The sequence below is a fragment of the Asparagus officinalis genome, chromosome 6, assembly GCF_001876935.1.
Source record: "Asparagus officinalis chromosome 6, Aspof.V1, whole genome shotgun sequence".
In the NCBI taxonomy this organism is placed as follows: Eukaryota; Viridiplantae; Streptophyta; class Magnoliopsida; order Asparagales; family Asparagaceae; genus Asparagus; species Asparagus officinalis.
In genome coordinates, this window is record NC_033799.1 from 4082948 (window position 1) to 4096474 (window position 13527).

Sequence of the window (13527 nt, forward strand, 5' to 3'; positions counted from 1 at the left end):
CCATTGATTTTGCATTGAGATTTGTGCTAGTATGTGATACAAATGAAAGTATAAATCTCAAAGATAACATTTATGTGTAGCACAAATCTCAAAGCATAATGGAGAGATAAAAAGTTTTGTGGACAAGTGCTCCTATCCACTTAAGTTTATAGGAGCTTTACTCTACACGCACATACACATATATGTATGTAGTGTGTTCGTATGTATGTCTATATATACAACATACATACATATACATATACATGTATGTATGGTCTTTAAATATCCTTTACCGTTTTTTGGCTATTTTGAGTGATAAATCCCCGATATGACCGATATATTAGCTGATATGTGGACCAATATATCTTTTTATATAGCTTGTTGCAAAATAATATACCATGTTTGGAATTTTTGGGCGAGATATCAAGATTTTCCCATTATATCAAATGATATTTTGCCCTAAAAAAGCAGATCGAATGTTGTAATGTTGCTTTGCACTTTTGTTTGTTTTAGAAGGTTGATTAATGATCCTAAATATATATTATTCATATTTTGTATGCTTAAATTTCATTACATATGTTGAGATTACATTTTAATGCATTATACTATGTATGCAAACATTCATTATGGCATTCCGATATTTACCACATATCTTCGATATCCGCAATCCGATATGAATTTTGGTCATCCGATATTTCCCCGATATCTGATATTTAAAACCTTGTATATATGTATGCTTGGTAGCAAGCACAGACTTGGTGCTTTGTAGTGAAGTGGTTCATTCTCAACCACTTACTTAAATATATGACCATATTCACATGTGTGCATATGGTTTCGATAATTATGGAGTGGTTATTTTTAAGTGGGGATCATTTAAATGAGTGGATGAGAAAGAGTCAGCTCACTACTGAACATTATGTTTGTGCTTGGTATAAAGTATATAAATTTCTCTCTCTTTCTAGATAACCTTAGGACTACTTTTTGTCATTGGTAGTGAGGTGACTCATTTTTATCTATACATTCAAAGGGGACCTCTTGTACATGGGTTGGAGAGGACCATTTTCAAGTAGGGACCACTAAGATGAGTGATTAAGTTTTGGCTACATCACTACCAAGTATGTTTGAACTACTTGGTACCAAATTCCTCATTTATGTGTGTGTGTATATATATATATATATATGTGTGTGTGTGTGTGTGTGTGTGTGTGTATAGAATGCTTATTTGTTTCTTGGTTATACCCACTTATAAAAATGTAGATGATGCGATTAATTTGCTTGATCCACTCCGTTCATATTGATCTATATATTTTGGACAAAAAAATTAGGCTCATTGGATTATATTTACTCATGCATCAAGTAATTGTAAAGTTAACGATTTTACAGCAATACAACTATAAGAGATAATAAAAAACATGATTTAGAAGTATTGAAACATCATCAATTTTTGGTTCATTGATGTTTTAAGATACTTAGATAATGATGAACGGAATGGATCATTCATTGGAATGGTCTAACCCATGCATCAAGAGGTCTCACTTGTTGTATTGTTAGGAAACCGATAATTTTTATGACCACTTGATGCATGTGTAATATGTGTTTAATATACATGGGTTTTTATTTATAGACCTTTTAAGACATGTAGATTGAGATGAAGGGAGTTGATCGTTCAATTTTGGTGCACAATATGCATTTTCACAAGTGAGCCTAACTAAGCTAGTTATGCCCCATTATGCCCTAGGAACAAGTATGTATGTATGTATATATGTATGTAGATAGGTAGGTATGTAGGTATATACATAGATACGTACTATGTATGTAGGTACGTACATATGTACATAGGTACATGCGTATGTACCATGTATGTACTATGTACTACGTGGTATAAAGGACAAAATAGGTGCTCAATAGTGATGTGGTCACTTTTCATCCACACATTTAAGGTCGTCTACTTGAAAATGGTTTCCACTTCATTACTAACTCATTAAATGAGTAGCACTTCCTCAAGGATCAAATTTTGTCTTTGGTAGCGAGATGACAAGTTCTTATCGACGCATCTAATGAGTTAGAATCTATGATACCCGACACGATAATTTTGACGCCGTACCCGTGTCGGGTGCGGTTTGCGTACGTTTCTGTACCCAAACGAAGGGGACACAGGAGTTTTGGAGCAGAGGAAAATGAGTTTAATGTAAGGAAGAAGAATTCTCTCTCTCTCTCTCTCTTATTTTTTTAGTTTTAAATTTGTTAGTGGAACATGACATCACCATTCACATGGGTGCTTGACTATTTGCTTTTGTCTTTTCTTTAAAATTAATAACAATGCTAAGAATGGGAGACACGTGTTCATATATTTAAATAGGTAAATGTATGTATGTATGTATATACGTACGTATTTATTTATTTATTCTTTTTTGATGCTTGTGTGGAATATAAGTCAAAGTTTCAAATGAGTTTACTTTATAATTTTAAGGAATGAGCTTATTTTATTGAGAATTTAAAATTAAACATAGCAAAATTACTGTAGTTAAATATATTGTCAATTTTATATATATATATATATATATATTATTTAATATATTATATATATATAATATATATATATATATATATATATAGAGAGAGAGAGAGAGAGAGAAATTCTTATGTCAACTTAAGTGGACCATCCACCAAACTTTCTATCAATTGATGATACCTAGGGATCCATACAAGATATGAAGAGACTTTATATATATATATTATATATATATACTATATATATATATATATATATATTATATATATAGGTGAAAACTTGTGTCAACTTAAGTGGATAGGGAATAGTGTGTCCACCAAAGTTTTTAACCACTCACTATTGCCTAGGGATCCTTGTATTATATAAAAAGGTGTTTTATATTTAATAAATGTGTGGCTAAGAACTTTGTGGACATCAAATTAAGTTGATAGGAGTCTTGCTCTCTCTCTCTCTCTATATATATATATATATATTATATTATTATATATATATATATATAATATATGAGTGGATAGAAAGTTTGGTGGACAAATGCCTCTTGTCCACTTAAGTTGACATAAGTTCCTCTCTCTCTCTCTCTCTCTATATATATATATATATATAATATATTATATATATATATATATATATGTGTGTGTTGTGTGCTGTGTTGTCGCTGTGTGAGCCGTGTTCCCGTACCCTACTTTTTACAAATTTGATGTGTCCCGTACCTGTGTCCGTACCCGTACCTATGCAACCTAGGTTAGAATTAAGTGAGGGGTGTTTTTGGCAACTTCAAAAAGAGACTAAGCCAAGTCTAGGTTTCTTCTAACTAGGCCAAAGTTAGTTCATGTAGAGGGTCGTTCAAAAAAGAACTAATTTAAAGCCTAAATTTTGAACTAAAAAAACTAGTTCAACCTTGGCCCCATTGTTGCCAAATTAAAAACTAATTTTTAGACCAAAGTTGTACTCACTATATCTAATTTTGTGGAGTTGCCAAACACACCCGAGAGCCATTTTCAAGCGGACAATTTTAAATGTGTGGGTGAGAAGTGATCATGTCACTAATAGGCACCTATTTTGTCATTAGTACCAAGTATCATAGGCTTTTCCTATGTCAACTTTAAGCATGCACCGAAGGAAGGTATGTTTCCTCTAAATAGTGTTTAACCAACTCATGCCCCCATAGGATACTTTTAGTAATAGTTCTTCCTTTGACAAATGCAGCTTGGCAATTATCCACTGAGGTCCAAATAACCTCCTTGAGCCTATTAGTAATAACCTAAGGAATTACTTTATAGAGAAAGTTGCAACAAGCAATACCTCTAAAGTCTACAACACTACCAGGACTCTTTAACTTTAGGTATAAGAGTTAAGAGTGGTAGAATTTACTTGACCCAATAGCCTTCCATCGTCAAATAACTCTATTACTACATCTCTCCCAAAAATCCCCCATGCTTTTTTGAAGAAACAAGAAGAAAAACCATCAGGACCTGGGGCTTTCCTCTCTGGCATAGAAGTGGCAGCATCTTTGATTTCCCCTTTAGTAACCCTCCTACTCAACTCATTCTTTTGGTTCTGGGTATAATATTAAACACTGGTCCAGCTCTGATAATCTCTTCATCAGATAAAGACAACACCTGAGTTTCAATCCCCAGTAAATTCTGATAGTAGTGCACAATTTCATCAACAATAACTTTGCTATCAATTAACTTTTCACCTGCATCATTTTATAAAGAGTATACCTTAATACAATGTCCATGCACCTTCAACGCAGTGGGAAATAGTAATTGTTACTTGCACACAAATCTGTGTAAGTTGTCAGATACAAGAAGAAATCTTTTCCTAATATCATTACGACTTCATTAATTAATTACAGTGAAACATACAATTGCAACTGGCCAAAAATGTCCCAGCCGCATGCAACTAGCGTTGTAAGCCATGCACTTGCAGTGAACCAAATAGCATTGAAATACAAATGTTGAGAATTACATATTGTGTGCTATCTTAGGTTCCACAATTACTTTATAGTATCTGAAATAGTAAGAAAATGTCTTTTACGCTTAATTTAATAGTACAAAAAATTTCCTACCGATTCCCATACAACAAAGAAGTTTACTAATGAACCTTGATAGTGAAAAGGGCTTTTCACAACTTACCCTCTAAGTTTCCTACCTTAGTAAGCAAACATTTTATAAGATTGTTGTTGTTTTGCTCTCTCAAAAGCTATCTGATTATTTTTCTTAAATTTTCTTCATTAGATGGGATCTTAAGGCAATGGAGACCCTCCCAGACTACTTGAAGTTATTGTATTTTATACTATACAACTATGCGAATGAGACGATATATGATATCCTTAAGAATTTTGGATGGGAAGCGACACGCTTCATAAAAGCTGAGGTACTAAGTATATTAAGTTATTATTTTTTTATATTAATGTTTTTAGTTTTAATGTCATACCCCGGTTCCAAATTGTAATAGTTTGAAACATAACTCGGTCGACAATGCAACCACACGGTCACATTCACGCCTCTAAACTATCTTGTATACAGATATATTGCCAACAAGAACTACAACATAGAGTATGTAACTAAGATAACAAAAAAAAAGATAGATAAAGAAATCTCTAAAAAGACACAGTTCTACTACAAGTCCACAACTATCCAAAGTAGGAAAGAGGAAAAATACATCATAGTCTGGAGAACCACAGGTGATTACAGAAAAAGTCTCAATCAAATAACTACCTAAGAAAAATAAATTGGAGAATTGATAGAATAAACGGTGATCACTGCCGCTGAGCCTACTCCTCGAAATATTCTCGATCCTGCAAAGAAAGAACAGTTTCCGAGTCTAGGGTGTGCAAACCCCAAGGGAGTCAGAAAACTCTCAACAAGCATGTAAAATAAAGGAATTATGCGCGTGTAAGTGTATGTAGCAGGTATAAAGAAGAGATGAAAAACTCAATTAACGATGATAAAAGGAAATGCTAATTGTAGATATCAAATAAGGTTTAGCACAAGGCACACAAGCACATTATTATTATTATTATTATTATTATTATTATTATCATTATTATTATTATTTTAGGTGTTATTTGAATTAGAGAAGAATATTTATATATATATAAATTAGGTTCCCGTAAACCGTCCCTGAAACACGGCTTCAAGTCAGGATTGTCCCTTAGCCCTTATATATAAATCTGGATATCAAGAATGCGCATGAGCCCGCTTATATACACGTTATATTCTCCGTCCAATTCCCCTTTATAAACGTCACATTTATCTATTTGTTTTCAAGTGGTTGTGCATAAAATATTGTTCACTAACCATAGAGTTACCGTGAACGACTTCCATAAAATTTATGAAAAATAACCGTGATCCAAAACATGTCCAATTAAGATGGGTGTATCGTCTAGTCAATGCTATTATAATAATAGTAATAATCAAGAGAAACTCATCACATCGGAATATCGATGTCGAGGGTATAGCCATGCTATGATAACACGTTTTTGAATCATATTTCTTGACGAAAGTCATCTTCATGAACAATCAACCCTATTAAATGTCACTAGGTGATCAAACATAATATCAGGTGATCCAACAAATATCAAGAGATCAAACAATATCACCATTCATTCTTAACAAAAGGAAAATAAATAATTAGCATAATTATTTAGTGTCAAAACGGGCCAGACGGTTTTGATTTGACAGCATAGAAGTCTGCAAAATTGATTTTTAGTGAGCAAAAGGCCCAAACGAGTTTGAAATCTGATATTGGATCCTAATTGGGTCAAACGAGTTTGTAATTTGAATTATAAACTCAAACAAGTCTGAAATCTGATATTTGATCCTATTTGGGTCAAACGGGTCTGTAATTTGAATTATAAACCCAAAGAGGTCTAAAATCTGATATTGGATCCTAACTGGATCAAACGGGTCTGTAATTTGAGTTTTTTTTCCTATAAGATGAGAAAATAAAATTAGGTATTACATTTAAAAACAATAAATTGCAAATAATCCTTCTCATAGTTATCAGCTTTTAACTCATTTATCACTCAACAACATCGATTCACAGAGGGAGGGAGTAATCTCACCTTCTTAAAGTCAATCTTAGATATATAAGTGCTACTGAAGAAGTTGAGAGGTGATAAATGCTATTGAAGGTAGAGATAACAAGGATCATCTGTAATTGAGTTTCTTAAAACTCTGGCCAATGTAATTCTACTCATTTTCGCAAAATTGGTCTGCCAAAAATATTGTAATAGGTAAACCTTTTGGATCACTTAAAACAAAGTAAAATTTTTTTATTATACAATTAATATTGTTTTTCTGACATCTAACTTTGATCATTATGCGATTTCCATGGGAATTAAAATCTAACTTGAAAGACACATAATGACAAGGATTGTGTACTTGCTAATAGAATATAATAGAGCATGTATATATGTAGCTATATCCTCATAGCTAACTTGTTCTTTTTTTTTCAGTGGATACATATATGTGAGGCTGCCTTAAAAGAAGCAGAATGGTCACGTAGAGGGGATATCCCTTCTCTTGAGAAGTACTTGGAGAATGACTTGGTCTCTGGGGGCCTAACTGTTCCTGTTCACATCTATTATTTCATTGAGGAAAACCTAACAAAAGATAAACTTGATTGGCACAACAAAGGATATCAAATTTCATATTTGTCTTCATTGATTGTTCGACTTACCGACTATTTGGCGCTATCTCAGGTAAATAAGATTACATTGTAAATAAGATCACTTTTAATTCATTTTATCTTCTTTGTTTGAGTTATTTTCATTTGATACACTTTCATCCATTTTTTGTTGATTGTTAGAGATTCCATTAGAATTAGATCAAACGAGTGGAATTTTTTATCCTTATTTTAAAAGAGAATACCCAGTTTTCTTCATTTTATCTTCCATTTTAATTGTTCTTAAAGAATAGAAATATCCCCATTCAACTTGCTGATGACTTCTCCAGTACATATGAGAACACTTCTTTTGAAGTTTTCTCTTTATTTGGTGTGTTTTTTTGGTTGCATCGGTTGGAAGCTTTCTTATGCCTTTTTTTTTTCTTTTGGGTTATTTTCACTTTGATATCCTAAAGTTTTATCTTTATTTTACTTTTGCTATTCTGAAGTTCAAATCCACCAAGGATAACTTAGATACCTTCTATTAGTTAAATAAACATATAAAACCATTTTAATGTAGTAGCTTAAATATAGTAGTCACTAGTGCTTGGTTTGATGAATAATACTTTCTTTCCCCTCCCTTTTTGAACAATTTTTTAATTTTCTTTTGATTTATTCATTGTGAAGGCTGAGACGCAAGAAGAGAAGATATACTCATCGATCCTTTGCCACATGAAAGACTCTGGCGAATCCTATGAAAAAATCAAGTACGTCGAGGATATGCTTAAGATTGCATGGAAGTGTCTTAACAAGGAATCTCTCAACAAAGAAATCCCGAGGAACTTTGTTCATGCATCCATGAACAGTGCAAGAGTTGTTTCTACGATGTTTCGGAAAGGAGATGGTTGTGGACGCACAACTGGCATAACAGAGGAGTGGATCAAATCCTTGTACATTGAACCAATCCCTTTGTAATAGTATCAGTTACCTCTGTCTAATTTCTTTGTGTAAATTTCTCTTTGTGAAGACAATATGAAGCAAATGCTGGATGCTTTATGGAGATTTTGGATCTAATCTAATCTCCATCTATTAAATTTTTGTTAGGGTTAATTTCACGAACTCCCTGACCTTTGGGGTTTTTCACATAACTCTCCTGAACTTTTTTTTTCCAGAAGTTCTGTTCAGCTGGACGGTCGGAGACTGGAGAGAGAGGGTTTTGGATGCAAGGGGAGGCAAGAAAAGAAGATAGGGCTAGTTCAGGTATTTTAAGCATTTGGGATGTATTGTTGCATAGAAACACATTTATTATTCCTGAAATGTACGGGTGAAAGGACATATGTTACCTAATGTATCAACGTACCTATAATTCATGTTATACTATGGGTCTATTTGTTTCATCTATTTTATGGAAAAGGAATCATATTTGGATCTGACAGTGGCAAAATCATAATTAAAGGATTCCAAATGAATCCTAATCTTGAGTTTGGTTCAATTTTTTTTTACAGATTTTGAAATTTGTAAAGTAGTCAAAACAGTGGTTTTTTATGGATTCTGAATCCTCTCCGTTTGAGCGGATTTGGGTAAAAAATCCAACATCTCCTTTACCTCTTTCTTATTCCGATTCCGTCGCTTTGAAAACCCTAGATCTGTGGTCTCCTCGCTGTTCTTCTCCCGCATCATCTCACTCTTCTTCGCGCCTCTTCTCTCGCGGCTCTTCGATTTCTTTTTCGAAGTCGAGGCTGGCAATTGTGACGACGGTTTCTCACGACGGAATGAGCTTCTCCCTCTAATCTTATCCCGCATCTTCTCAATCGTCGACGCTCCTTTGCTCGGACCGTTCTTCAATTAGTTTTCCAACTTTCGTTCCGTAGTGGTGTTGGTGGGTTCATTGGCTTTGGTTGTTAGTGATCCCTTCTCGAACTTGTGGGTTTCAGTGGGTTTGTTGGCTTCGTGGTGTCCGTCGGCTTCGGTGGGTTTATTGCTTGGATTTCAGTAATTTTCCCTAGGCAGCTCCCCCCCCCCCTTTTTTTAAGATTCATTTCTTCATGCTTGATGTAATGAAAGGAACCTAAGTAGTAGAATGTGCTGTTTTTGATAATTCATTACGTATATAATCTCTTAACAACAGAGTTTTGTTATTTGTTGATTACTGAATTTCAGTTTCCTGGAATAATTGAGGAGTACGACCTTCAAATGAAACACTTGGATTGAATCCTTAATCATATTTGTTTGATCAGCGTGTGAACTTAAATTCGACATTAGTTAAAATAAATTTTTGTATAATTAGATATCTTGTTTCAAGAAATTAATATTTGTACTAAATATTTAATTAATTTTAAACTTCAATAAGTAGACATATTAAGTTGTAAATATATGCTAATTTTACAACAGATGTAGATGGATATGGTAGATGAAGAAGAATTGAAGAGGATGTGTGCTAATACAGCTGTTTCCGCCGTGGTCACGTTAGTAACTTGTATTTTGAGAATGCGTACTAAACGCAAAACAATTTCAACTTGTACGAAGGAAGAAAAGATTAAGAAAATATATTGCAGAGAAACTCACTTCAGACGTGTATTGAAAGGCTATAGTGATAGCTGTCGGTTTTATATTAGAATGAGACCGAGGGTCTTTTTTAAACTTGCTGAAGTAATGAAAGCAAACAGTTTATTAAAGGATACAAGACACGTTCAAGTTGAAGAACAACTGGCTATGTAACGTCCCGCCCCGGAATCCCGGAGTCGGTACGCTATTAGATCCGATGGATTGGCCTCACAAACCACCACATGTCTTTTCAGCACATTTTGTCCTTACTCACGTGCTCCCTGAAAAACTTTCCAGGGGGTCACCCATCCTAGAATTTCTCCAGGCCAAGCACGCTTAACTTTAGAGTTTCTAAGAGTTGGGTTCCCGAAAAGAAGATGCATCTTGGTGGTATGAGTATTCCAATCAAATCTATCAATACTAATCACATCACCCTCTCAAGGGTTAGGGTATTACAAACTCCCCCACTTAAACTCACAACGTCCTCGTTGTGCCAAATTATATCATCCAAGACCGTACCATCCGTGTGAGATTCTAGAGGTGGCTCCTACGGCCTCAAGAGGTGGCTCCCGCCCTCTCGACGTAGCACTTTGTGCCGCATAGCACTTAGCTCTCACAATTCCGGTTCATATGTCCTTTCACCAGTACATTGATACATTAGGTAACATATGTTCCTAAGTATTGTGGGTCATAAAACTAAAAATAGAATAACAAGGACTGAGTTCATAAGATTAGGAGAAACAGTTAGCATGTATTTCAATAAAGTCCTACAAGCAATGAATGAGTTACGTGATCGCTTCATGAAGCAAGCTCCAAATGAAGTTCCAGTGGAGATTGCAAACAACTCAAATTATTTTCCTTACTTTAAGGTAAATTAAATACATACATCTTATTCTCTTATAAAAAATAACCTTTTTATTGAACTTTGTATAATTTATTGTTTTTTATAAGACTACATTAGTTTGATAGATGGCACACACGTCGACGTAGTGTTACCTGGTGATCTAGTTGCACGGTTTAGAGGGCGAAAAGGGGTGACACAAAACATCTTAGCAGCCTGCACCCCCAATAAACTTTTTACCTATGTCTTAGCTGGGTGGGAGGGAACAACAAATGACTATAGGATATTATAAGACGCTCTGTCGAGACCACAACCTTACGGGCTCCAAGTTTATGATGGTATTCATTCTCACTTATGCACATTTTGAATAATAAATTAAATACTTGTCAATAATTGAGATTTTAAGATACTGTCTAATTAATGTAGGTAAATATTACCTATGTGACGTTGGATACACCACAATGCCAGCCTTCATATCCCCATATCGCGGTGTATGATATCATTTAAAAGAGCACACCAGTAGGATACCAAAGAATAGGAAAGAGTTGTTCAATTTAAGGCATTCCTCTTTATGATCAAAAATTAAATGCACATTTGGTATATTGAAGAACCAGTTTAAAATACTATCGGCGAAGCCGAATTATCCAATTCCCACTCAAGTGGACATTGTACTAGTGTGTACTGTGTTACACAATTTTATTGCTATAGAAGATCCGGATGATGATTTTTAAATGAAAATATAGAAATTGATGAAGATAATGGGGAAGTGACAAATGAAGACGACTCAAGTGTGGTGGATTATACTCAAACTAGGACACAGAGAGAGGATCGAGATGAAAGAAATGAATGGAAGGAGCTACGAGATCAAATTGCTTGGGCGATGTGGGTGGATTATTGTGCAAAGTATAATGGTGGTAACACAATGGAAAGTGGATTAACTTAATGTGATGTTTGTTCTATCTCAATGTAATAACTTGTCTTATTTTTTTACTATTCGTAATTATCCATTTTAATGTTTCTTAGCATGTACTAAACATTACTATGATTATCATCTACTCTATATTCATGTTGTTTGCGAAATGTAGGCGTTTCATATATTCCTTTTCTAACGTAAATTGCTAAATGCATGCATATTATATATTGATTTAGATTTCTTTAATAAAAATGTCTACTTGTGCAATATATATTAGGTATGGCTAACAATCAGGCAGATAAGCAGACCGTGCTTTCTCATTCTAATGCTCCGCCAAATCCAACTGCTAACATTAACATGAACTCCACGTCTGTTCAACCACAACCTTTCTCTTCATCCCGTCATACATTCTCACCATTCTCACTATACGATGTCAATTATGGTGGAATGACACAACAACCAATGTCATACGTGAGCATGTTAAGCAGTCCATAAGGTTTGCTATTTTCCACAGTCAGATCTCAAAGTAGTGGACCTAATCAATTTTTACCAAACACTGGTGATTTAGTTGAGAAGGTTATTCATGACGTTGATGGTGAGGAGCACACTTCACCAATGAAAAAGGAAAAAAATTAGCTCATAAGAAAACGGGCCTGGGGCCAAGGTTGAACTCAAGAGGTGTGACTAATAAATTTTGTCTTCCAGAGCAAGATGACGTGCTCATTTCTTATCTTGCAGAATTAGCATTAGATGGGCTAAAGTCAGACAAGAACTTCAAGGCAGAAGCTTATAAAATGACAGTGATGAAAATCAACATGCAATTCAGGACTGATTTCACTCATATACATGTCATTAACCACTTGAAATGATTGAGAAACAAATTCAATGACATGAAGGTTTGCCTTGATATAAGTGGAGCTGGGTGGGATGAAATAAATAAAATGATTACACTGGATGACGAAACGTTAAAATCATGGTCTCAGGTATAACATTCAGCATCTACATTGTCATTAGTAATTAATACATTTGGTTCACAACTTATGATTATTTGTTATTACAAGAAAAATCCAAATCTAAGTTCAAAACGTACATAAACAAACCCCTCCCTCACTTCAAAAATTTACAAGTGATCATGGGTGATGACCAAGCTAAGGGTGAATTTGTTAGGCCTGTGTATGCTAACATTGGGTCTAGTAGGTCCAGACCTATTCCTGATGATGATAGTGAGATTCCAGAGGAGAGTGAGACTACACCACAATCTGATGCTTGTAACAAAAAACAACCGGCTAGATATAAGTCTAAGAGTAAAGAAAACATGAATTCATCCTCTAACAAGAAACCTAAAAAATCAAATTGTGAAGAGGAAATGTTATGTTCCTTTGTTGACTCAATGTCTCAGTCAATGAGAAATCAACACATTGTTCATTGGATTGAGCAGTTGGCTGCAGCGTTGAAGGAACATAGGAATGAATATTCTGAGGAATTTCTGGATAGGATTTTAGATCACTTATATGACAATGAACGTGAAGTTAGAAGGTTTTTCATAAAAGGCAAGGAAGGTCAGCAGAGGTACATTACCAACCTGATTAACGACCAAGGTTGGTCTGATAACTAATTTGTTCGGTTTGGATTACATGTTGATGGAGCATTTTGTTGTGCACGCGTATATGTTGTTGCACATATATCGTTTTGTTATTTGCAAACTATTAATGTTGTAATAAATCTTATTGTGAAAACACTATGACGTCATGTAATTAATGAATTGGTACTTTTTAACTTTCGATACAGGTAAGTATGGATAGGCATGACCAATGAGTTCTTAATGTTGCTCCTTTGCTTTTGATGACAGGTGAAGCTAATTTGTTGCTCCTTTTGCCGTGGGTTTTTGGTTGTCAGGTGCACGTGTATATGTTGTTGCTCTTTTGCTTTTTTAGCTCTTTGGCTTTGGGTTTTTTTGCCATCAGGTCGTGGAGCTTGTGTAGCTCCTTGCCTTTGGGTTTGTGGCTGTTATTTGGAGCTTGTGTAGCTCCTCAATCTCTTTAGGTTTGTTGCTGTTTTGTTTTGAGCTTGTGTAGCTCATTGCCTTTGGGTTATATGAGGTTTTGTTTTGAGCTTGTGTAGCTC

At 34.6% G+C, this 13527-nt stretch overlaps 1 protein-coding gene across 1 annotated transcript in view; it reads left to right on the top strand.

Moving 5' to 3' along the window:
• LOC109844475 (probable terpene synthase 9) overlaps positions 1-8215 on the top strand; it is a 15997-nt gene extending 7782 nt beyond the window's left edge. The window contains exons 6-8 of the mRNA XM_020413528.1: positions 4732-4870; positions 6957-7202; positions 7793-8215. Of these exons, the coding sequence (XP_020269117.1) occupies positions 4732-4870; positions 6957-7202; positions 7793-8080 (673 nt within the window). The 3' untranslated portion in view covers positions 8081-8215. The remainder of the gene's footprint in view (positions 1-4731; positions 4871-6956; positions 7203-7792) is intronic.